General features: G+C 45.6%; 1 protein-coding gene across 1 annotated transcript in view; it reads right to left on the reverse strand.

Annotated features, from left to right (window-relative positions):
• EFCC1 (EF-hand and coiled-coil domain containing 1) overlaps positions 1–24,017 on the reverse strand; it is a 55,903-nt gene extending 31,886 nt beyond the window's left edge. The window contains exons 1-2 of the mRNA XM_054076960.1: positions 23,664–24,017; positions 20,738–21,144 (exon numbers count right to left, since the gene is read on the reverse strand). Of these exons, the coding sequence (XP_053932935.1) occupies positions 20,738–21,144; positions 23,664–23,924 (668 nt within the window). The 5' untranslated portion in view covers positions 23,925–24,017. The remainder of the gene's footprint in view (positions 1–20,737; positions 21,145–23,663) is intronic.
• Between the last annotated feature and the right edge of the window lie 2,485 nt (positions 24,018–26,502).

The following is a 26,502-nucleotide window of genomic DNA, read 5'->3' on the forward strand; positions in this document are numbered from 1 at the left end:
GTGGCGTGCTGTGCTGTTCAGTGATGGAGAGACTTGAGTAATCCTCTGAGTGAACTGTTGTACACCATAGTGATTACGCTGGCAACAACAGTTAATGGTAGGGTTTAACATGCTCTGCTTGCATTTTTGACTGTAAATTCCTGTAAATGGGACATAAGTGCATTAAATGTCATATACCTGGAGGGTCATTAAAAAAAAAAGATGCAGGCAGTAAATTTAGCCCGCTGTACGATTATGTCCTTGAAAGATTAATGACAGCATCCCATGAGCATGCACAAGTCTGGTTTGCATTAGCAAAAACTCCTTGAATTGCATTCATCCTGGCCAGAACAGGGTTATTTAGAATAAATACTGCTTATTTTCAGGTCTCCATCCTGCTGGGAATAGTTTTGGACATAAGGGCAACTACTAATGCTTGTTTGAGAAGTGACAGGCTCCAGATTTGACAAAGGGTTTAAGGTGGTGAAAAACCCCCAGCAACTGGGGCATAAATTTAATTTGCTAGCAGAAGCATTTGTTTAGAATACCACATCCCTCCTAGACCTCTAGTTAAAGCCCAAACACATAATTAGTAACAGAAAGGAAGGATCACATGCAGATTTGTTTCAGATGGCTTTAAAATCACATCAGCCACAACTGCCTCAAGCAGCCTTCAGGTGTCAATACCGGTGATGACAGAGAATGCTGTACAGTGACACTGCTGGCAGCTGCCTTCAAAATTGTTTAAATACACTTATCAGAAGAATGGGAATTCGAGCTCTTGGGTCCATAGCAGTGGAGGAGAGACATAAGGGCAGGCATACAAGTTCCCAGTAGCTCTTAATGCCCCCGTTTACTTCAGTTCTTAGGCCACCAGGATCAAAGGTTATTTTGGAGCCTATCATTACTGTTTAGTAAAGGGCTTAGTGAAATCTTGACCTACACAGAACTTCAATGCCTGCCTTCATTTCAGAAGAGTTTCTTGTAGGGGCCCTTTAATCAGGGCCAGACAATTGGATTCTGTGGAAACGTTTCAATTGCTGTTTCCCATCCCAGGCTGTGCAGGATTCTAGGAAACTGTTTTCTTCTGGCTGTGTGCAATCTGACATTGGCAGTTTGCTCATGATGTATGGATGTAAGAGACTGATAGCTGGGCTGTTACAACAAGAGCTGCTGGTTTAAAGCATTTGCTTTCTGCACATCGCACTGTGTTTATAAATAGAGCCTTCGGCACCAGGGAAAGAGGGTCTATGGTGACGCTATGAAATAGTGCTCACGAAATAATGGGATTGTGCCAGCACATCCCAGTCTGAGGGGCCCATGCTGCTGGTGTGGACAGGATTGATGCGACTTCCTCGTGTTAACAGCAGTGGGACTTCCTCAATAACTCAAGGGGGGAAACTGATACCTCCGTGCTTAGGAAGTTGTAATTGAATTCTGCTGCTGTCATATTCTTTTGGCTCAAAACTGGGAAGATCAAATAAGGTTTTATCTCCAGTCTGCTAAGGCTACTACTTCAAAGAAATGTATTGTTTTCCTGCATTTCACATAGCCTATGTCAAAACCAAAAAGCAAATAACCCTAAAGCAAACCAAACCAAAGTTTACTCAAGTTGCAGAAGGACTGAGGATGTCCCTGTACAATTCTAAACCCAGAGACACAACTGTAATGTAATGTAACCACTCCCTAAACTTGTGCATTTAGAGTATTTGTAAGCACATTGATAGCAAAAGTGTCCTTGTTTGTCTGCCTGCTGTCGTATTTGTTAAGCAGACACAAGTTTGTGTGAAAGTTTAATTACGAGATGCAGTGTTTACAGAGTACCCCAGAATGGTGTGACATTCATCTTGGTCTGGTTTTATGGCATTCTAAAACTGCAAAGACATCTTCTGAAGGACTGGTTTGAACTTCAGAACTGACCTGAAGCAGGGATGGTTTATAAGTTGAATGAGGACTCAATATTGGGATTTTCAGTTGCTTCTGTGTAAAAATGGCAATCAAATCTCTGTACCTTCTTAAACAGAGCCATAAGTTGGAGCTTCCTCATGTAGAACTCAAATTTGGTATCATGAGAATTGTATAAGTGGCTCAATTTAAGCCACTCGGAGCCTGATACAAGTACAGTTCCTCATGCTGCATCACCATTCCATGCAATAATAATTTACAGAATTCCAAACAAAATGGAAGGCTTACAAGAATATTGATCTTTAAATGCATGGAAGAAGTTAAGAACTTTGGAATGACCACCCGAGGCTCAGAGTTCTGTCTTGTCCACTGTCCTGTCTCTGACAGGGAGCTATAGTGGATGCTTCAAAAAAGAAAACCAGGCACAGTGCAAGTCTAAAGCAAGCTTTTCCCAGGCTCCAGTAAGAAGCATTTTGAAATTCCCTCACATAGAGTGTGCATATGGACTTCTGGGGTGGTTTAATGGATGTATAAAAGCTTCTCCTTAGAGACGTATAAAAGCTTGTCTGAGTATTTAAACAGTTTCACCATTTCACTGAACTGTATCATTAATTTTGACAATATTATTCCTTCCCATGGAGAAAGATATTGTTGTGGTTAAATTATGTGCAGTGCCCATTTTCTATAACTGTGGGTGCTCTTTGCACACTGAAAGCTGAGCCTGGGGTGGGTCAGAGCCCCTTACACGAAGGGACCCCCAGCAGCACAGCAGCAGCTGCTGGTCATTCATGCAAGCAGACAGGCCAACTCTACTTCTTGCAGCATAACAAACCCGACTGCGCTGTGTGCTGTGCTGCGAAGGCCCCAGAGTCTCACAGGGGATCTAAGAAATCACTTTTACTGTTTTTAAGCTCTGTCTGTCACTGTGGTCCGGCCGAATTGAAAAGGCTGCATCTGAGTAGACAAGGGTTTGCTTGCAGAACAGCCTTTTTCTCAAAGGATGGGATTAGTTTACAGGTTTTATCGGTTTCTGTGAGAAGAACTGGATTTTGAGCTATTGTTACGGTACTGCCCTGCTCAGTGCTGCTCTCGTTTTGGCTTCTCATGTCGCTGTGTTATTACAGAACAAAATGTAAGCTGGAAAATCCAAACACATTCATGAGATGCCAGCTTGAAAGGCAGTTGCTTTCTATTCCTAAAATACTTCCCAAAGGTTCTTTTACAATTTTTAGGCCTTGTTTGTTTATTTTTAAATAATGATGGTACTGTTTCTGGTAACTGCATCTTGTGTGGCCTGTTTAGATCGCCTGGCCGTGTGGCTGCCACAAAGGCGAGATTTACTCCTCCTTTGATCCATCCACTGTCAGTGGACTGCACGTACCCTCAGGACCTTGCCAAACTGTACCTGATGTTCTCAAAGAGATTCTTTGACCCAATATAAGAAATGCCAAAATCAAAGGAAGGTCATTTTGAGGCAACATAATTGATTTTTCTCCCAGAAGAGAGATAAAACCAAAATAACGGCTTAGGCACTTTAAGTGTAATGCCGGTACAGCTCTCAACCTGCATCACACCAATCTCATCCAGGGCATGGCTTCATTTCCTGAGCAACGACTCTGGAACCCAAATTCAGTTTATTTTAATTAAATGCTTTTTTGCTTCCTGTGGCCAATTGAAAAGTGCTTTGGAGATCGATTTCAGCACTGTATCTAAAACCTACCAATAGACATATGTCAGTTGTAGTAAAGCAGCATGCTGCATGTGTTACAGATTTATCCTTATTTGCATAGCACCTATAACAATAGAAAATAAGTTATCTAAGTTAAAAGCACAAAACAATCCATAAAGGAAAACTTTGTAGGGATTAGAATTGCAACTTTGTAACCTGATGAAATGTGGCTTACTTCTAAAAATTAAATTTCCTGATGTGGAAAACGATGCAGTGTTTACAAAACTGATGAATTCTCGGTGTGGATTAGAACAGAACGTTTTAGTGGGAAGGGATCTACAGTGATCATCTGGTCTGCGCCTAATTTCTCTATGTTCTCATTTGCTTTTTCAATTGTCTGCACTTGATATTCATGATGGAATTCTCCACAACTCATAGCATTCTCCAAGATATCCATTGATGTGGATAGATTTTAAATGAAATCTTTCCTAATACCTTGATCAGGTAACTTCACCATGCTCCTCTATCATACATGTGTTTACCTAGGACTAAAATATTCAGGGTACAGCCTGTATTCTATATCTTCAGTTCTGCCATGTACACAGTAACCTCTGTCACAACAGATTTCTGAACTAGCGAAGACCAGCATCAGAGTTTAAAATATACATCAGTCGTTGTCCACGTTTGCACAGAGAAAAGTAATAAGAGCTATTTCATAGAGTTATTTTCTCACCTTGCCATTTAAAACAGAATAGTTACTATTCTGGTGACAGGAGCTGTTATGATGGTTGAAATAAGTACTGGGACAGATTGAGTGGTCATCATGTCTGTGTTACTAAAAGCCTACTGCTCTGAGAGCAGCAGTACCAGGTCAAATCGAATCCATGTGTTCCTAAGCAATGCTGTTGTGCTGAGTTTGGAACGTCTGCTTCACTCCCGAGTATGAACTTAATAATTCAGGTGGTCTGAATGTGGGCCATACATTTAATAATTTCTGTATGTACTCTCTTTGAGCTCTCTGTTTTACAGCCCAGGCAGCTCAGTCTAGTTCTCTTTCACTTAGAATAGTTTGTCACATGTCCGTGACAGCCAGCTGCTGCAAATAATGTGAAGGCCAAAGAAATGGAAATGTTAAAGTGCATATTTTATTTCTGATAAAGACAGAGCATTTTTTAAAATGCTCTGCTTGCCCCCAGACCTCGGTCTGTGTTGATAACCACACTCTTACAAACGATCTTTTTCAGTTATGTAGGAAAATATTTGCAGTGCCAGCATGTCAGACACCCCAAGCCTAGCTTTTCAGATGAAATTTTGCTGTGGGCGTGAACGGATAAAAAGGATCTTTGCAGTATTGATACGGCTGTCTCTCACACAAAACCTGACATCAACACTGAGCAGTGCGCACTCGTTTCCAGCTCGGCAGGGAACTTCTGGGATTTGATTGGAACGAATTAAGTGATCGGAGAGTGGACAATAGGCATCCCTCAAGCAGAGGCTAGGATATGAAAGCATGACTGAAAGGCAGGGACTTGTGCAGAGTCTGTCATACTAGATTTCGGTTGGATTCGTCATCTGTCTAATCCCATCACCTGCTCATTGTGTCCCACAAGCGGATGTTTGGGGAGTATGCAAGAAATCCTGCGATAGGTTGTTAACAGAGGAGAGTTTGGCCCTTACACTGAAACAGAGAGCTCAGAGATTTTCCAGAATTCTAGCTAATATTTATCACTATAGCTCAGAAATTCTTCCCAGGGTAACAGTTCATCCATTTTAAATCCTGCTAATACTTAAAGTGTCAGGGGGTTTTGTAGCAACAGCACTTTACTGCCTCTCATTTAGATGCATAAAGAATTCAACAGCATCTGTTAGCTTGCAGTTCATAGTTTCCTATCCTAAAGGTAACAGTAGAACTGTTAACTAACATGGGTAATACCTGCCTGCTTCCATGGTCATCATAACTTTAACTTTTTAGGAGAAACTGATGTGAAGTGATTCTTCCAAAGTGATGGTGTTAAGCCCAAGTTACGGCTCAGCTTAGAGCGCAGGAGCTTGATTCTCAGAGCAGTAACTTAGGATGCTTGCAGATGAAGACAAGGTGATGTTACAGACACTCCTAAAGTCGCACTACATTTTGTTATTTTATGTACATTAAAAGTTTAAGGAGAATACTTACAGATACATTTCCCCTGGCATTCACGTACCCAATTGCATCCTCAGCCCTTTCCTGCCCTCTCACTGCAGCGTGTGAGGATTCGCTCAGTAGCTCAGTTAGAGATGTCATCTTTCTATTTAATACCTGCTAAGGGCTGGTGATTATTTTTAGTTGGCATTTTAGATGTTTTCTTAATCCATATAACCTTTCATCAAGCCAAGCCTCCTGCAGGAAGGCAGCATGCAGCCTGCCCTCACCTGCTGTGTCAGGACCACTGCTTTGGGCTGCTTTCAACCTGCCCCCTGCTTTCCTGGGCTGACTTAGTTCCTGCAGTGGAGGAGGACAGACGCTTCTCCCTTATTCATCTTCATCTCAATGAAAATGTTACAGGCCTGTTTTGCTTCTTTCCTCAGCTATCTCTTTTGTACCTCTGCAGGCAGCTGAAATAGATTCCATGCTCATTGCCTTTTCTATGCCTTTTCCAGTTTTACTCAGTTTCAGGTGGAAGGATCCCACTTTCCTGTTTCTGACACATGAAAAGTCATAATTGTTCTTTTTGTATTGTTCCTTATTCCTTCCCTAATAAATGTTAATATTAATTTGCTTTCTTCACTGCAACTCAGTGACTGAATAGCTACATTCCTAGAGCTGTAAAGCTCTAATTCCTGAGCACTTGTAATGAGCTCAGAGACCTTCACTGTGTCAGTTCCACTGAAGGCACAACTGTTGTCTGGGGTTGTTTTGGTTTTTTTTTCTCCCCATATAGCCTCAGCTGTCACTCACACGGTAGGTATCATCTCCATCACCCAGTCACTCAGCAGCCTGCGATCACTGCAGTTCTGCACAGTCAGCCCTTAGTTTTAACAGCTTGAATAATTTAGGGCTTTTCTTTGCTGTTTTTTTCTCTAAAAATCTAGTGCTAATCACATTACAGTAGCTTTCCTCACCACACGATACATGAAGCATTTCTTTCTAACTAAAATACAGACCAAGAACATGTTTTCAAATCCTAGCCAAGGCAGACTGCCAGTCCTGGCTAGAACTAGGGTGAAAGTGAAGCTCCCCTCAGACAGTGGACATTGTGATTGGAATCCCAGCTTTGTGATTCAAATGCACTTTTAGCTGAGACACGAATCAAATTACTGAGGTGGAACTTTACTGCTTTTATTTCCAGCAATTAATTCAGACTCAACTCTGAACTCTGGTATCTCCTGCAGTGTTTTTAACAAGATAGAAAACACCTTGATGTAACGTGGTTTTTAATGTAGGACAGGGTACTCCTTCTTGTAATGCAAATTAGCTTTTTTAAAATATAAAATCTACAATGCATATCATCCACTAAGTACATTAATGATGTGTGCAGTAGGCATTTGTTTAATTGAGGGGAAAAAAAAGCCCTTTAAACTTAAGGGTACACAATCTAAGCCACAAACTTTTTTTACACCTGTTTTATAGCATGCACCTCTGACCTGGCACTTTGTATATTATGTTTGGGGCCAAAGCATGGTTTTACAGTTCCATTTATAAAGTGACGGAAAGAATCTGTCATTTTTGGAAGCACGACAAGGCAGCATGTATTCCCAGGAGGGAGTGGGAGGATTTTCATCTTTGAAAAGTTGCTTTATTTTAAGCTTGATTACAACACAAAACAAACATTCAAAAACATTGGTTTACTTAACTTCACCCAAAATAATAAACACCTGCAACAAACTCAGGACTCTGCATGTTGGCTTGATGGATGATTCATAAGCCCACTTTTAAAAAATACCCAGTGCATGGTTTTCTGTCTGTATTTCTGCAGCTCCCCCATTTCCCATTCGTCTTGCCTGTTAGACCATTCTCTCTCCAACATGAAACTCAATTAAAACCGGCCATTCTGGTCGCCAGTATGAAAACTGTATTTGGAGCCAGTGCTCTGACCCTTCCTGAAGCCTGACTGATGAGAGCTCAGACCTTCCTCTCACTGCTTGTCCTACTAATCCCATTCCCTTTGACCCAGGATACGTACCCCTGCGTTACAGTTCATTTTGTGCAGGCAGAAACCTTACAGGCTGTGTTTACAGAGGCAAAAGGAGGGATCTGTCTTCCCACCACGGCCGTTCAAGCACCAGCCTCTGTTGTAATGAAATTGGGGAAAGCAACCGCCAAGTGTTGCTGCTCCCTTCGCCTGGGCCCCCTTTTTACTGCTCCCAACAGACCCTTGCTTTGTTTTGTAAAGACCAGGCAGCTCCATCACTCATTCTGACTGTTTGATTTCAGCTTCCATTCCCTGGGTCAAAAAAAGGCTGGCAAGGGAGGAAGGATGAAAGAAGGTGACACTTTGACAGCTCCTTTTTCACGGTAATGAGCAGAAGTGCTCTTTCTTTCCTCGTGCCTGTTCACTGTGGCCTTTTCTCTCTTTATAGGGTTGCATGCAGGGAAGAAATTCAGCTCTGCCTTCCAGGGACCAACTCAATAAACTTGGATGGCTTGGGGTGTCTATTGTGAGTTCTGCCTGTGGAGTTATTGCTTTGTTTCGGGTTTCTTTTCTGTTTGGTTCCTGTGAATAATGCCAGGTAAATGCAGATTAATGGAATTAAAAGTTTCAACTTGAGTACATGAGGTAGCAAAGCATCAATGACTTCCTGGTGACTTCTGTACCGTGTGTCACGCTTGCTCATGAAACAGAGCTCTGTTAATTTAGCTGTTCCATAGGAGCCCGCCACAGAAACACTCGTCTTTGCTTGGAAGAGGAAGAAATAATTGCTGCCTTTCTAGCATTAATCATCTTCTGTTCTAAAAAGAACACCACTTAATAAAGAGGTAATTTAGATTATAAGTAACCTGTATCCTAACTAGAAAAAAAAAGACTTGCTTGATGCAAGACAGTGCTGTTTGCAGAAGCAGAGCCTTGGCTGATCAGGTTGGAGAACTGCAATTTAAGTATAAATGACTTTTAGTACTTCACAAGCGCCAAGCCTGAGGGATTGACAGTTCCTCTGATTTATATAAAGTATGGGTTTAAACATCTCCAAAGTCTTAGGATTTTAGATCTTGAATCACGATTATTTTATGTGAATTCAGAGCTTAGAACATTCAGGTGAATATACTGCATATTATTTAACTAAAAAGCACTAAATTTATTTCCTTTGTAGAGTTTCCTATTTTTAACTGCATTTCAAGCATCATTCAGAAACTGTAAATCACGATGAACAGAACCTCTCAAACCAAAGAGAGCAAAGCAGGTAGGGCACAACAGGAGAGGGAGGAAAGGAGCCAAGCGTAGGACTGACAGCACAAGAACAGCCCCAGTATATAATTCTGCTGTACAGGCATCAATCATAACTTTTCTGAAAGCTACCAAGCCCCTGGCTGAACTGAAAGGTCTTTCATTCAAAGTCAGGAATATGCTGCTGGTGGGGGGAATATTTCTCAGCCAGAGCCTTCTCCTTCTGCAAAAGCAGCCCCATCACAGCCCAGGCAGCACAGATGCCCTCCTCCTGACAGCATCAGCTAAGTGCATTCTTATTTTTGGTTTGCTTACTCTTTTTAACTCTGCTGAAGGACGTGTCCCTGGGGCCTGTGGATAGTACAGGGCATTAAGCAGAGCCATGGGTGCTCATTAATGGAAACCCAGATTTCTCAGACCAAGGACCACCCTCGCTCCTCGCTTTTGCTTACAGTGGTTCAAGTATTTTCTTTTTTCTTTTGTTGTTCAGTTGAATTAGGAATGTGAGGAGAAAATGGTTTGCATCTAGGGAAACTGCCTCTTCAACATGAAATGAACTATTTCTTTTGGGTTTAATTTCTTCTTTAAGTCTTAAAATGGAATTTTGAAATTCTATTTAGCTACACTAATTTAACAGCATTCAGAGAGGAAAAATCAAAACACTCCAGCAAGAAAACTTCCAGATAAAGACCACAATTTTTCTGCTTTTCCTTTTATTTTTGTCTATGTGCTATCTTGCCAGACGTAACATAAATATGCAGCTGGTTTAAACTGTTTCCAAATTCTATTTTTGGAGGATGAACTATTCAGCCCGAGTACTTTGCCTGGGTCTAAATGAAAGCAGAGCAGTTGCTGTGACTGAGTGCTCCATCTGTTTACCTCACTCATGCCTGCTCTGTGGGGCTGCTGAATTAAACCACTCCCAATGGCTCCCTTGATAGCTCTCTGTTCTGCAGTGGGGAATATCTATGAGATCTGTGCAGGGAATGGCTACCAAACGCCTTAGTTGGATTCCCTGGAGGTGTGGTGTGTGCTGGGCAGCTCTGTGGTGTTTGGAGATGTGGGTGTAGAGGCTGCTGTGCTGATGCAGCGGCACTGCCCTCGGCTCCCCAGCGGGCTCAATGGGAGGCAGCGCCCCGGAATACAGGTGTACCCCAGCTGCAGGTATAGCTTTGGAAACCCCACCCATGGGTGCTTGCTGGCACAGGAATCATAGAATTACAAGAATCCCTAGGTTGGAAAAGACCTTTGAGATCATCAAGCCCAACTGTACCTGTCCACTATTCAATCATATCCCTAAGCACTTCATCTGCCTGTCTTTTAAACCCCTCCAGGGATGGTGACCCAACCACCTCCCTGAGCAACTCTTCCAGTGCCTGAGAACCCTTTGGTTATGGGCAGCATAACCTCCTTTTCTGCAGTTTTCATAAGCATCGGCTTGGCTTTGATTGCTCCTATTTCTGTCTGTGTAATTTAGCGCTAAGCAGAGAGCTGCATAGAGCTCCCAGCTCCAGGTGTGTGGAAGCACTGTAAATCAGCTTTAACTTGCCAGCGTTCTGCTCTGAACTTGGTTGACCTCATCATATGTAGTTCCCGATACTTCTATGTTATGTGAACTAAAGCCAAGGACACCTGATGGGGTCAAGCGCTGAGAATAAAAGCAGAGCAGATGTGCTGTGAATACCAGCTTTTTCAGGGTTATGATTAATGCAACATCATGAGCCTTGCCTGAAACGTTCTGCTGTGAAAAGAGGCTCTTGACAACACAAAGCACAGGGCCTGACTTTGTTCTGTGGACTTACTGAAAGGTTTGGGGGCTTTGCATTGTAATGTGATTCCTAACGCTTGGCACCCCTTTCTGTGGAGTGGATGGTGTGTGGCATGAGGGCAAGTAGCACTCAAACTCAGGCAGCCTTCGTGGCACGTGTGTTTCCACAGACCAGCAGGGACTGCAACGCACAGCCAGTCACAGCCTCTGCACCTGGTTTGTCAAGCGGTTCGAAGAATGATGCTATGGAGGCTGAAGTTACTTGTTGTACAGAAGTGAATTTCCAAAGATGTCACGCTCAAAGCTCACATTTGACATTTATTGTCCAAGCATTTTATTTTCATCAGGTACTTTTCCATGTGAAATGGCACTGCCTACAGAATACAGCCAGCATCTGTGATACAGCTATCTGGAGGAATGATCATGCTTCATTCCATGCTCTACATTTTCAGTCTCTGAAGTTGAGGTACAACTTTGTGATCCTTTAAGAACATGTATCTCTCTCCATTTTTATCGGGACTTGTCAAATTTTCAGATGGGCATTATGAAAAGCTATAAATATGTATGAAAATTCCTTTTTTTCATAGCTAAAGAATGGTCTCTGTCAATAATAACTAAAGCCACCACTTGATATATCTCGCAGCTGTCAGGTGAGCACACGGATAGTAGCCACATCTGCAACTGTGGAAATACCTCTTCTCTATAATGGACTGATGCAAATACTTTGACCAGCTGACCCCCCTGCTCTTCTTATTTCCTCCTTTCCCACAAAAATCTGCATCTGTGTTTGAGTTTGCAGTTTGGGAATATCTCAGAGCATGTGGCCTTAAGATGCATTTAATCACAGTTTCACGAACAGTGCAGGGCGCTCTGTTCTAGCTTTGTTCCTGGTTTGGGGCAGCGTTTTTCTTAGGCTGTTTCAGTTTTGAATAGGTGACATTCAGATTGCGAGGCAAATCCAGCAAACCTAGGAAAATGTGGAGTATCACAAAAAGAATACCCTACGCCAAGCCCGAGAGCGGCAAATGTCAGTCTGGATTGTAATCGTTCTGCTAAGCAGGCATACGCGATGCTGATAAAGTTGAAAAATGTACAGGAGAATGAAGGGAAGAGAGCAGTACAGTAAACACAGCCAGGGATTCAACAGGAATTCTGATTGCAGAGAGCAGGCGGGTAAACAGAACTCCAGCAAATATTTGCAGGACTGGTAAATAACTGTTCCGCATCGTTGAAAATACAGAAAATGCCTATATCTTATTGCCTGACAGATGCCTATATGTTATTGCCTGACAGCGACAGTTATTAGCTCATCCCCCTACCCTGCCTGGAGGCGAGGCAGTTTTCAATACAGATTGACTGTCTGCCCTAAGGTAAGGATCCCTGGCAGCGTCCTAAGGAATATGGTAGTATTTAGAACTCTTTTGAGTGTGCCTGTGCTGTCCTAGGAATGGGCTGTAAGAGCTTAGTTTGGCTGTGGGTTTCCACTATGGCCAAGTTCCCAGTGAAATCATGGAGTCGACTGATTTGACTTGCTAAATGTTCTCCCAGTCTGACACAGAGGAGCTTTTTGAGACTCGAAGTTAATGATGAAATCGAATGGTTGCCTTGCAGCTAGTAGAAGGCTAGATTAATGGATGGCCAACTCTGATAGACAAGTGGTTGAGACAGTTGCTGAAACAGAACATATTCCTCGCAACTCAAAAGACAGGTTTGAGTGGACTGGTCCCATTAATGTTTCCAGATTCATGATTCCATGCTTTTTTCCTGCAGCGTAAATTAAAAAGGCTTTTTTTCTTGACTTTTGTTTTGTTTTGTAAGCACAGCATACCCAACTTTCCCTTGAACTGTTCTAAGGTGACCCTGCTCATCTTGTCACAGCATTGTGGGGTTTGGGATGTACTCAAGAGATAAGGCCTCCTCCCCTGTGGGTCATTAATCCTTCCATATTCCAAGAGCAGACTATCTTAGCAGAACAAATCAGTTGAATCTGTTTGAAAACTTGGCTCTTATGAACTACCTTGTCTGTTTTGTATCCCGAAGGAAGGGGAGATGAGGCGCAAAGGGTAAAGAATTGTGTCGTACTGCTGTAGAACTCCTCTCCTCATTTTCATAAAGTCATTTTCAGTTTTTATGAAGAAAAGAAAAAACAAAATTTATTCTCTTTCTGTTCCTCCAGCAAGATAAAAAGGTTGAAAGGATGCAGAATTCTCTGTTTGTGCCTGAGCGCAGGTGATCAGCAGTGTTTGATTTTCAAAGTAACTTATCGACAGCACAAACCGCACGTACTGACCCCACTTGAGATAGGGCTGGCTGAGCTGTTTAACTTTGATCTCTGGAGGGGTTGGTGGAGTCATCGAGTACCAAATAGGTGTGTAAGTGCCTGACTGAAACACTTGTTGATGCTCTGTCCTTCTCAGGATCTTGCCCTTGGTGGTTTTACTTTGATTTTGCTCAGTATCTTTGACATCCAGGGAGGTAAACACAGAAGGCCTGCGTTCAAGCCACAGGTTGCATTTTGAGGTTACGTGTTACTACTTTGTCTCACAAAACAGACCCGAGAAAAAGTAAACTTAAAATACTGCTGGCTCTTCAAAGCATCTCTGAGGGAGACTTGGCAAACTTCCGTTCAGTAACAGGTTTATTGCCCAGTTACGCTCTCATCACTCCTATAAGCAAAAGAATGCTGCTGCTGAATTCAACAGGTCTGATCCCACGAGTGCACAAGCCAAGCACAGCACAGTGGGACCTGGTCATGCAGAGACCTTTGAGAGAGGTGCGGAACACGGGAGTGTTCTGATAAGCATCCTTTCCTGCAGGTGCACTTCTGCTTAGAAGCAGCTAGAAACTTGTCAGGTTTGCTTCAGAAAGAAAGGAGAGGCCACGTGCATGACTGTGCTGGCAACGCGTAATGGTCCTGCTCCCCACCGAGGTTTGGAATGAGCTGTAACACTTTGTGACAGGAAGCTACAAATGCTTGCCTTATAAGTGTTCTTCTTTGTAATAAATAATCATAGAATCATGGAATGGTTTGGGTTGGAAGAAACCTCAAAGCTCATCCAATTCCACGTCCCGCCATGGGCAGGGACACCTCCCACTGGATCAGGAGCTCAAAGCCCTATCCAACCTGGCCTTGAACGCCTCCAGGGATGGGGCAGCCACCACTGCTCTGGGCAACCTGGGCCACGGCCTCCCCACCCTCACAGCAAAACATTTCTTCCCAAGATCTCATCTCAATCTCCGCTCTTTCAGCTGAAAATTGTTCCCTCTCATCCTGTTCCTGCTCTCCCTGATCCAGAGCCCCTCCCCAGTTCTCCTGGAGCCCCTTTCACTACTGGAAGCTACTCTAAGGTCTTCCAGGAGCTGAACAACCCCAAGTCTCTCAGTTCTTTTATAAAAGTTTTTTTCATAGGCACCTTTCATTACACTGATATTAGTTGGCTTTTAGGTCAAGAGAGATGCATAGATCCCAGTCTTGCTGAGCTGCTAACTCAGACCAACCCTAGTGCATCCATTTTCTGTCCTTGTACCTGCGTGCAGTGGGATCTGAAGTGTCAGGATGTGTCAGATGGATGACAGCAAGGTTAATGCTGTTCTAAGGCCTATAAACTGAGCAGAACAGCAGTATGTGGCAGCGATGCCCTGTCACTTAGGCAGTCTTGATGGCAGTGACCTACTGCTAATGTGTGATACCGAAAGGTGCCGTGCAGGAGCTCAACCAAGCAATCCACAGGATTGCAGCTGAGGTCCGTTGATGAGCTAGGACCAGTTCTGTTTGATTTTGGTTCTTGCAGTGACAGCAATAAAGTTGTGGGAGGTCTGCTGTCACAGTGGCGGAGCCTCTACCAGGGAGTCCAGTCTTGGGAAATGATTTGAAAGGGGGTGGAGTAGTTGTGTGTGAAAGTAATCTTTGATTTTGCTGGCCTAAACCAGGATAGCTAGTACATTGCATCACTAGAAGGTTTGGGCTGTCAGAGGTATCCATTTTCCTGAGGAAAGACTAGAAAGCCAGAGAGGTGAGATACAGCTTGTTGTGGCAGCCAGGTGGAGGAGGGAGGAGCACGGCCGGCACCGTGGGCTTCACCCGGCTCCTGACTCAATTCCCAGGCACCAGTTCAAGGGAGAGTAGCCACAGAAACGCCGACTGCACGCCTTCTGGGGAAAGAATAATCTTTCTGGTATGGGAGGGGTTAGCATGGTTCAGTCTATGCACAGAAGGGCAGGAGACAGCTCTCAAAGGCAGCTGCATGTATGAGAGACTCCGTATGAGACACAAAACTAACTTCTTTGGCTCAGACTATCTTTTTGTTACTGCTGACTGCAGCAGGGCTTGCAGCACGCTTTAATATCTCCATCCCGAAGAGTGTACGCGTGATGGGGGCTGCTACATGACAGCCACAATGGGTTCAACAAATGGTGCCTGCTCACAGTGGTGGGAGGAGGCCTGGGACAGGACGAAAGCACGTCTACCCCCATTGGCGGGCAGTGTCCACATGTGTGGCATCGCTATTGTGCTCCCAGTGATTTACTCCCAACACAGCCGATAAGGCCAGCCAGATGAAAAGGAGGATTTAGTGAGAAAGCAACGAAAGTCTCCCAAGAATAAACACTGTGTAACTAAGAGCCAACACTGGAGAAAGCCAGAGAACTGGCTACATTTCCAGCAGGAATTAGCACTCCAGTATAAGCTTCCTTGTGGAGAAATGCACTGCAGGAGTTTGAAAGAATTTGAAGTGAAAGTTTTGCTGTTATTATGGGAAGTAAGTAGTAATGTTAAAACAAAATTGCAAAGCACTTCTTGCATTTGCAATTAAGCCAGCCCTGCCGTGGAGTGAGCTGCTGTACGTTTCCTTGAGTGCCAAGTTAACGTATTGAAATCACTTGTACAGTTCTCTCTACCAGGCATAGTGATAACTTCCATCATCCCTCTTTGTGACAGCAAAACATCCCTTACAAAGTTCCAAGGGAGCAGTGATCTGATTTGCTTGTTTAGCTTGCGATTCTTCTCTGACTAGAGACACACAAGTAGTCTAAGCTCCATACGAGGGGAGCATATTCACCTGCTGCTGTTAACTGCTTGAAAAACTTAAGAGTCCTGAGGCGTGGGGCTGACACCTGCAGAATATATAACTTCTTATGGTCTTGGGTAGAATAAAATATTAGCTATAAACAGAATTAGAGAATGAAATGACATCAGTTCATCTAGAACAATCTGCCCAAGTGCTCTTGCAGATGAGGCCCTGCAAAGTGACATTTGATTTTACCTGCTGTGAGCTCAGTTCCCTGAGTGCCATAGTTCTGCTGACTGCCCTCGGTCAGTGCTCCCTGCCTGTCCTTGTCTTGTGCCAGGATGTACACATCGGCTGTGGTTCTGTCCTCCCTCTTGTGTGGTTCAAAGGCACCCACAGCCTCCACGCACATTTTGTGCCCTCTGCAATAAACGGCCAAGCTGCCCTTTGCCTCACAGCAGCTGGAGTTAATGCTGATGACACTGGTCAAGCAGAAAGTTGTCCACATTCTCTTTAATTAATGTCTGAATTTTAAACAGACAAACAGTTGTAGAGTGCCAAAATATAAACTGTGCGTGACCGTTCTGCCTGGAAATAACCTGCACGCTCCTTTTGTGGATTGGTGCTCCCTTCCTAGGGCTTTGCTTTCCTCCCATCTTAAAGCCGAATATCATTTAGGAGTAGTTCCACATTCCTCTCCTGATCCTGGATTTGAGTCTGTTTGGTCCATCTTGTTACACTTTACAGAGTAAATGAAAACCTGAGAAAAAACATGTAGAAAAGATCTGATCGCTGTCTCCTGAAAGAAAACAAAACCCGAACTGCTTCCAGTACAGGGTACCCTAAAACTTTCTTAGGAACATTAACGCTGGTGACTTTATGAAGGAAATGAATGGAGGAAATTCTGCTAGAGGCCTCCTTCTTTGTACTTGTTAAGAGGATATGAGGGGCAAAACAAGCCTATCTGCATCAAGGATTCCTACTCATTAACACATATAACTGTTGATGGATAATTAAGTAATTTGGGAGACGGACCATGCATATCAGAAGCATTTTTGGTATTTTATGACCCCTTGCACTGACCTACGTAATTACTGTGCTGCCAGCTAGCACAGCAGCATAAAAACTCTGTGGACATCTCCATTGTAAAGTCTACTTGAATTCTAAACTTCCCTTCCTTTCATTTGTTACACTGGCATAAAAAAAAAAAGTTGTTAAATTCTCTTATTTCTTCCAATGCTATGAAAAAGAAAGTGATCTGTAACCTTTATTAAGGAATCAATCCATTTCTCAGCCTCCTGCAGTGTGGTACAAACAGAGCCAACCTGTACTTGGCAAGAACAATTCACGTCAAATCGGTCTAATTTCTTCTCTGACAGGGGGAATGGCTGAATGGATAGAGAGGAGCGGGAGATGGGACGTTTCCACTGGAGTAGCATTTTGATGTGTGCCATTATAAACACTCTTATAATCCTACTTAACTCATAGGATTACATTAGAATATGCGGATGGTGTCACCCTGCGCTAGAGCAAAACTCACTGCAAAAAAAAAGTTTAGGGAAGAGCTGTTGATGACCCGAGTCAACTGAGTGGAGGGCACCAGAGTTGGCCCTGGGACCTGGCCACCACGGTCAGCTGGACTTCCAGCCTTTGCGAGAGAACATACAAATGTGCAATTGCCACCCAGCTGGAGGGGGTGGCAGCGATTCCGAGGTCAGTCCCACTGAGAGACTGGAGGAGCCATCCAGAAATGGAAGAGGTGAGCTTCAGGAAAAACAAGTGAGAAGTCCTGTACTTGGGAAAATGCAATTGAGTGCACCATGACAAAATGAGATTAACTCTGGGCAGCACTGCGTAAAAAATGAGACCTGCCTAACTTCCTGAGCTCCCCTGTATGCTGACACCATGAATGACACTATTCCGACAGAGCACCAGTGGAAAACACACAGCTTCTTGGGACATCTTTTCCCTCCGAAATGAATTCAACTCATGCTTTTCAGTAAGGAATTTCTTGGAATTTCCCTTTAAAGTACCCGAGCTGACTCATTACCTTGAGAGGGGTTAAATAATGAAACATAAAAGACAGTACACATTTCTAATGATGGAGAAAGGGGACAAAACCCCAACACATGCATCCAATGCAGGAAGAACATTAAGACAAGAAATATCTATGAACTACTTGGCCAGCTAAGTTGGCTTAGGAGACTAATAACATGAGAGGGACATTTCAAACCTGGATGTAAGAGACTGCCCTTGGAATACATTTATGTTTAAGTCACACAAACTTCAGCTGCCAAACATTTACCAGAGATATTGATAGCAACATTTTTGTGGAACAATTGCAGGACTCTACTCTGTGGGAAGAAAAAGACAACTGTAATGAGGTACCTCAGCTCAGGAAAGCATTTGCTCACTTGCAGGTACTTCAACACTCTCCTGTACAGATGCAAACTACGTTTATAATGTACGTAGATGCAAACTAGGATTATAATTTAAGGTCATTGTTATGATTCCAGATATAAGTGATGGCAAGTTGGTATAAGAGGAAAGCCTAGAAGTGGGATTTAGATGCTTAAAAAGCTTTGAAAACCTGAAACTAAAGGAAGAAATCATTTTCTTTACTTTATAAACTTGAAAGTCTTAAGTAGGAGCAGTGTGTAAAGCTCATAGACTGGTCTCATTCTTGAATATGATCCTCTCTTGAAGAAATTAGACTTTGTATGGAGTACAGTAGTGGCACACCAAGCCAGGTGAGGTGAATACTCACAACACTTACCTGCAGTCTTAAATGCTTTCTGCAGCGTACTCAACTCTCCACATATTTCTCTCCCTGCTCCCTTGCAGCATTAGTTCTTGCCAATCCTAAATCCTGCTTACATGCTCTCAAACTTCATGTGGCACTTGGAAATGGAGAAAACTGCTCACTGCAGCAATAACTTAAATTCATACTGACTTAAACACATTACAAGGAGCCCACTTTATCACCTGACAGCCTGGGAAACCTGTGGGATAGAGCCGCTGTCCCTCCATCTCTGTGCTTTGGCCATCTCATCAGCTTCCCCTCACCACGCACTTCCTAGCACTTCACCTGAACTACGCCCACGGGTCTGGGGCTTCTGCACAACCAGAGAAGGTGACTTGCTAGGAGCAGAAGTCATTTCTGCCACCTGTAGCCCCAGCGTAAGCAAGCAGAGTGAAGTGAAGGTGCCCAGGGCAGCCAGCCAGGCTGGCGTTAAGCACTTTCCTCTCTGTAACACAAAGCTCTGCACTGCTTAATGTACTTATTTTCTGCCAGTTGGGACATCTCTGTGCCACGCTGTGGAATATGTGGAATTGTGGTATTCTGTGCACTGTGGAATATGACCGCAGGCGTGTAAGTGCTAACAGTCGGGAAGCGGCTCTGTTGTTAAGCTGTTCAAGCCAAGCACGGTGCTTTCTGGCTGACACAGGCTCAAGACCCAGTGAAGAGTCCTGCACGTGGAAGCTGGCCTGGGCCCGTGCTAAACATGCCTCAAAAAGTGTGGGTGTAGCTTCCAAATGGTCAGTCCAGAACTGTGCCGGAGCTTTATGCTCACTTTAAATCAGCATGTATTTTATAACAGATATTAGAAATAGTTATCTTACAAAAACCAGAGTTTCTGTTTTTAAAAACTCACGCAACTTGTTTCACTGTAACCCATAAAAGTTCCTGCTCTGCAAGGCCCAGCTGACATTTCTTACTGTCTTTAACTAGTTCGTCTCTACCTGTTTAAAGGTGATTTTTTTTTTTATGCTTAATTATACTTGGGAAAAGCAATTCTGCAGGACAAGAACTCATCTTAAGTCTTGGGTGCTCGTGGCAGGGAGAACTTAACGGAAGTGACAAGCAGCGGGATCTCTCACAGCACTACAAGCTGTATCGTTCATCCGGATAGCCCTGTAATTGACAATCATCTTGGACATTATGTGCCCTCAGTGTTGTTAAAATCCTATAGATGTTTAAATAAAGGCTTTTATCTTCTGCAGCCACACAGTTATTAACATATACACTGCTTACAGAAAGACACCGGATAAAATGATTATTTTTAGAATTTCCTCACTTCATGACACAGTAACAATAGCTGTGATGCTACAAATAACTTGCTATGAATTCTTCTTATAAGCAAACGGAGGAAGTATAAGTTCAGGAAAAGACAAGGAGTCCAGAATAGACAATATACTGAAATATAGTTGTAGTACAGTTAGGAAAAAAACATTAAATGTTAGTTTTACTTTGGATCAGTAAAAATATAAACCTTTTATTCCATCGGTCAATTTGAAACTTGGGCAGAATTGCTCTAGTGCTTAATAACAGTCAATGAAGCCAAGGTTTTTCTAAGATAAAAACCAACAAAAGCAGTGAACTATTCAATTTGTGACCAACTTTCTGAGTTTTGGAAACCTATTTCTTTATGCTATTACAAAAGTGGGGTTTGGCTGGATGATTGTTTCTTGTTTGAGACTCTCACTATTTTACTGTGTGGTTTTAGGAGAGGGTTTGAACTTTTCTCATCCGGTGCGTGACCTGTTCTGCCTGTGAAGGGGTGACAGTCCCAGCAGAGTTTAAAGCTGCCAGCCAAAGTTGGTCATGGCTGTTTTGCTCCAACTCACATGACAACTTGAACAGCTGGAGTACTGGCCACCTCAATACAGTTGGCTTTGTAGGTGCAACTTAACTAGCAGGACGTCGGAACTGGTATTAGTTGGTTGCGGTGAAAGAATCCCTGTGCTAGAAATGGACTCTGAAGGCCTGCACGCAATTTCTTTTACAGCTTTCCTGAAGTACTACTATGGTGAGCTCCGCTGCTGGCTGTTTGAGGAGTCACTTCAGCTCTCTATAGATCAGCATCCTTATTTTGCCCTGCCTTTCACTGAACGGGCTCAGTTCTATTAGTAGCTTCTAATTTCCCTCTGGCTATATTATAGCAGTTGTATTTGCAGACATTTAATAAGCTACACCCAGTCATTTTCAAGCAAACTCATGTGCCAACCCTGTGATTTGACAGGCGTGTTTTGGCAGATGCAGACTTACCTGTACTGCTGCAGTTGTGACTCCAGCTGCTGAATGTACAGCTCCAGATGTGGCACTTCGTTAGCTTTCACCTCTAGCTCCTTCACTTTGCCAAGACTGTTAAGGACAACGCGTCTTGCCTCTTCCACCTTCCTCCTCATTTCTGCTTGTTCCCTCTTCAGGCTGCGGTTGCAATCTTGCAGATTGAACAGAGCTTCCCGAGAGCTCTTCAACTCTCTTTCCAACTCCTGATTGAGCCTAATAGCTTCTTCAATTTGTCCATCCCTGGAGCTCTGGACTAGTTCCTTTTCCTTCAGGACACTTTGAAGGCACATGTTCTGGGAGTTGTTGTCCGTTAACTGTCCCTTACTCCCTCCAAAACAGGTCTCCTCTTCCTTATGGTTAGCCTGGCTTTTCCACAGCCCTATCTATAATGAACAGGAGCAGAAAGCAGGGAGAAATTAATGGGTTTTAAACCAACTGACGTTTTAATTGAGACTGAAAATGGCTGGGTTACTTTGTGTTTGTTTGTTTTAATGACATATAGTTGATCACCAGCTAATACCCTATTTACCTTTGTGAAATACAGAGAGAAGGAAACTCTAGAAAGTAGTTTCTATATATGTATCTAGAAATCGAATTTTAAAAGTACTCATCAAAGTGGAACATGAGGTTATTGCAGAATATATATATAGCTTTAATTCATCACTCAGGTCTGTTCTGAACAGGCCAGCAGTATTCTGAAAAACATAATCCCAGTGATGGTTTTAAGTCACGTTCAGCAGCAGTGGTGTTCTGGAGCTCTAGTCTTTGTCCTCCTCCTGATTCTGGGGCCTTTGACTTGTGACTCTGTGTTTGCTCTGACTTCCTTTACCTTTTCAAAGGAAATGGCAAAAATGGTGTCCACCTGCCCTGCTGGACGTTGAGGAGAGACAGCTAGCTAACACCAGATGGTTCTGTGAGTGCTGTGTTAGCACAAAATCCAACCTGATCAGACTCGCTGGAGCAACCGGGGCACTCGGCCCTTCAGTGCTGTGGCTGTGCTATGCTATTTCATGGCGGAGTAATTTACCTGCTGGTAAGAACATTTGTGTTTCACTGGAGGCAATCCAGCAGAAACAGAAGCAGCCCCAGCACTACGGGGGCTCTGCACAGGACCCAGAGGCTCCTCCATTGGCCCCTTTGCAGAACAGGGTCCAGCCCAGAGCTCGCTCTTCAGACCACGCTCTGAAGAGAACACACCCCTCACGTTTCTGAGGTGAAGCCCTCAGGCGTTTATGACCGAGTCATTACAAGTGCTTGTGCCAGTAAGAATCCAAAAGTTCTTTCTTACTTCGGAAATAACCCACAATGGTGCATAATTGGTGTGTGACTGACTGCACATGCAACAGAGAAGCAGCATGGACACTGTGGTTTGTTAAACTGGTGGCTTCTATAGTTCTAGCAGGGTGGTTTTCAGTGCATTCCTTAAACATATAGAATGTCACACTGTTGAAAATGCCACATTCCTCCTTAAAGGCTCTGTGTCACCAAACTTTGCTGAAAAGTTAATGCTGGAAGAGGAAAGAGAAGCTAGGTCTATGCTGTACTCCTCTTGTAAACTGGTCTGGGGCCAGAGAGGTCCCTAACGCTGGATGTCCTGAAAGCATCCTCCCTCCCAGAACGCCACTTGGACCTGCACGCCCTCATCCATAGCCAGTCACTAATGAATGCTATATGTCCTGAGAGCATCCTCCTCACCCCTGAACTCCACTGGGACCCCGGCCACCCTCAGCCACAGCCGGTCACCAGTGCTGGATGCCCCAAGAGGATTCTCCTCCCTGAATGACGCCCGGACCCTGTCTGCCCTCAGCCACAGCTGGTCATTAACGCTGGATGACCCAAGAGCAGCATCCTCCCTGAACACTGCTTGGACCCTGGCCACCATCAGCCATAGCTGGTCACAAACGCTGGTGTCCTAAGAACATCCTCACCCTGAACACTGCTGGTAACCAGATGCCCTCAGCTGCAGGTCACTAATGCTGATGACGTGAGAGCATCCAAATGCCAGGGATATCCTGGCTGCCTTCACCCTCAGCCAGTCACTAATGCTGGGTGTCCCAAGAGCATCCTCACCCCGAATGCTGCTGGTGCCCTGATCACCTTCAGCCAGTCGCTGACGCTGACAGCATCCTCACCCTGAACTTCACGGGTACCTTGGCTACTCTCAGCCGGTCGCTAATGCTGTGTCCCCCAGTGCATTCTCACTCTGAACCCACTGGTACCCCAGCCGTTCTCACCCTCAGCCAGTTGCTAATGCTGAGTGTCCCAAGCACATCCTTGCCCTGGTGCCCCGGACGCCCTCACCAGTTACTAACGCTGGATGATCCAAGAGCATCCTCACGCCGAACACTGCCAGTGCCCTGACCACCTGCAGCCAGTTGCTGACGCTGAGAGCATCCCGAGAGCATCCTCACCCTGAACCCTACTGGTACCCCAGCCACCCTCATGGGTCAGTGACGCTGGATGATCCAGGAGCATCCTCACCCCGAACTCCCAGTGCCCTGGCTGCCCTAACTGGTCAATGACACTGGATGATCCAAGAGCATCTTCACCCTGAACGCTGCTGGTGCCCTGACCACCTTCAGCTGGTCGCTGACTGAGAGCATCCGGAGAGCATCCTCACCCTGACCTCCACTGGTACCTTGGCCACCCTCCGCCTGTCGCTAATGCTGTGTCTCCCGGGCGCATCCTCGCCCCGAACCCGCTGGTACCCGAGCCGCTGTCCCCCTCAGCCGGTCGCTAACGCTGGGTGTCCCGAGCGCATCCTCGCCCTCAACTCCGGTCGCCCTCCCTGGTCTCTGACGCTGGATGATCCAGGAGCATCCCCGCGCCGAACCCACTGGTACCCGAGCCGCTGTCCCCCGCAGCCGGGCGGTGTCCCGAGCTCTCCCCTCGCCCCGCTCACCTGCCGGGCGGCCCGCGAGTGCCGCAGCAGCCCCCGCAGGCTGCCGTTCTCCCGCTCCAGCGCGGCGATGCGGTCCTCGGCTCGCTCCAGCGCCACCACCGCCTCGTAGCACTCGGGCGAGCAGGGGCCCCGCGGCCCGGGCGGTTCCCGCAGCCCCAGCGCCCGGCACAGCGCCAGGAGGCGCGGGGCGCGCTCCCGGGGCCGGCACAGCTCCCGCAGGCACCGCTCCAGCCCCGCCGCGCCGCCCCGCGACCGATCCATCGACCCGGGACCGTGAGCCCTCCGTACACCGGGACCCGCAGACCCTGCGCGCTCCGAGCCGCTCCTGCCCCTCCCCGCCCCGGACCCGCCCCGCTCTCCTACCCCCGAGCCCTGCCCGGGACCCGCGAGCCCTCCCTACGCCCCGCACCCCGCCTGCGCCGTGGGCCCTCCCCGCGTTTGGCTGCCCGGGAGCCGGGGGCGCTGCCCGCCCTTCCCCGCCGCTCCGCTGCTCCGGGCGCTGAGCGGTCCCGCACAGTCCTCCCGGGGCGGCGCGGTTCGGGCTCCGGCGGGGAAGCCCCCTCGGGGAGGCGGCGGCCGACCTTCCTCCCGGCCAAAGACCCCTTCTCTGGTTGTTTCTGTTCCTCTGGTTGTTGGCAGCTGGCGAACGTCTCCTCCTGGTTTGTGCGCTGCGAGGCGTGGGATACTCGGGATCAGCCTCCCCGTCCTCACCGTGAGTTCTATCCCGGTGATCCGCAGGGTGTTTGTTACCGGCCTGGGAGTGAGTGTTGTCCTTCCACAGCTGTTAGCAATCTCTTGTCCAGCTCATGGATTTACTTCAGAGGTTTCTGAGTGGGGCTCTTTGATGAATTCTTATGCCTTTAAAGAGCGTTTCTCCCATTTTTTTCGTTTCCTCTTGTAACATATTTTTAAATGACTTGAGGAGTAACTGGATGAACATCAGTCTTGTGATGTTACTCATGCAAGAAATCAGCTTACTGTGAAAATGTCCCTGCGAAGCAGCACCAGTGAGAGCTAGGAAAGGCAAACACAAACCTGGAGTGCTTTTAGCAGCTACTGAGTAAACCCACATCTGTGACCCACACACCCCAGACCCACTCACCCCAAGTGCCAACTACAGCATCAAGGCTCTGGGGTTGGACAATGCCGCAGTCCAAACTTGGTTTGGTCTAGCCAGTTTCAATTGTAAAAATATTTATCAAGTGGAATTAATTGATTTAAAGGCTGCCAGAATTGTTACGAGTCTATAAATCTGTCAGCATAAATGGTACTTTAACACCTATGGCTCCCAGTTGATGGTGGCTCTGGCTGGAAGAGAGGCATCGTTATCAGCATGCGGAGCATTTGGGCCTCTGTTGAATTCCTTGTTGCCCATCTGCTGGGCTTCTGGTTTGAGAGGGTGAAGGATGTAAATGGCATGACAAATCTTTGGCTTTCTGTGGTATCACTTTATCGAGGAAATGAGAGTGTCAGGATGGTGGCAATTCATGTTCACCCAAGTTTCATCTCTGGAAGAAAGCAGATACTTGATATCTGCAGAATGCTGCAGACCTTTGGCTGCTGAGTTGCATTTGAGTTTTCAAGTGAAGCTCTGGCTGCTGCGCCGTTGGGTTTTGCATCGTGTTTCCTTAACAAACCACTGGCTGAACCAAGGCTTTCACTCGACAACTGTGAGACTAGTTGGGCTGGAGAAAACATAAATGTCCCTGTAGCCTCCCTGTGCTAAGGGGTTGTGTTTGGTTGAAGTAAACTTTCCTTTTGCAGCCTGCTTTTCTTCAGAATGAAAGCAGGAATTGCTCCACGCTTAACCTTCTTTCCAGTGTGGTGCTTCCAATAGCAGAGGTACAGGAAAGCCCGGTGCAGTGCCGTTAGAGCAAGCCTTGTATTTACTTCCAACTATAGCACGACAAAGCTTTTACTCCTGACCCAGAAAAGGCTTGCTTGTTCCTTGGCTTCTTCTCTAAACCTTCTTGGAGTGGTGGAAGCATTTTATTCAGTACTCAAGGACTTTCCCTTTACTCGGTTGTTCCCAGTTCTGGTAGTGCACTCCAGCACTTCTGCCAAGGGGGAAAGTGAAAATGCAGTGCTAAGTACCAAATGTTTGTTTTCCAAGCCTTTTCCAACAAAGTCAGTCTGTGATGCTATTGAACCTTTTAAAAATGTTGTTTCTGAAGCAGTTGCTTTCACAAGGGACTTCAGAGATGAGTTACAATAATATTAGCGGAGCAGTGTTGTTCCTGGCACGTCCTTATGGTTACTTGCAACTCCAGCAATGTTGGGCGTTGTCTTTCTGTTTGCTAGGTCCAGCGTAATGGGTTGGCTCTGTGAGGACAGTGAGACAAAGAAGGAAAACTGTAATTGAATGTCCCTGTCTGCCACGTGGTTCTGCTCCTGCCTGCAGCATGTTTTTGTTTAATGCTTAACGCAGACAAGATTTAGGGTGTGCTCAGGTGGTCAGGAAGGCTTGGATCAGCCATGGTGTGCCCAGCGGGAGCAGGGAAGGGATCGTCCCACTGTATTCAGCGCTGCTGAGGCTGCACCTTGAATCCTGGGTTCAGTTTTGGGCCCCTCACTACAAGTAGGACATTGAGGGTCTGGAGCGTGTCCAGAGAAGGGGACAGAGCTGGGAAGGGGCTGGAACACAGGGTCTCTGGGAGCAGCTGAGGGACCTGGGGCTGCTTAGCCTGGAGAAGACGAGGCTGAGGGGAGACCTCATTGCTCCTTGCAGCTCCTGAAAGGAGGTTGTGGTGAGGCGGGTGCTGGGCTCTTCTCCCAAGTAACAAGGGATAGAACAAGAGAAAATGGCCTCATGTTGTTCCAGGGGAGGTTTAGATTGGAT

This window comes from Cuculus canorus, chromosome 11, assembly GCF_017976375.1.
Source record: "Cuculus canorus isolate bCucCan1 chromosome 11, bCucCan1.pri, whole genome shotgun sequence".
Lineage (NCBI taxonomy): Eukaryota > Metazoa > Chordata > Aves > Cuculiformes > Cuculidae > Cuculus > Cuculus canorus.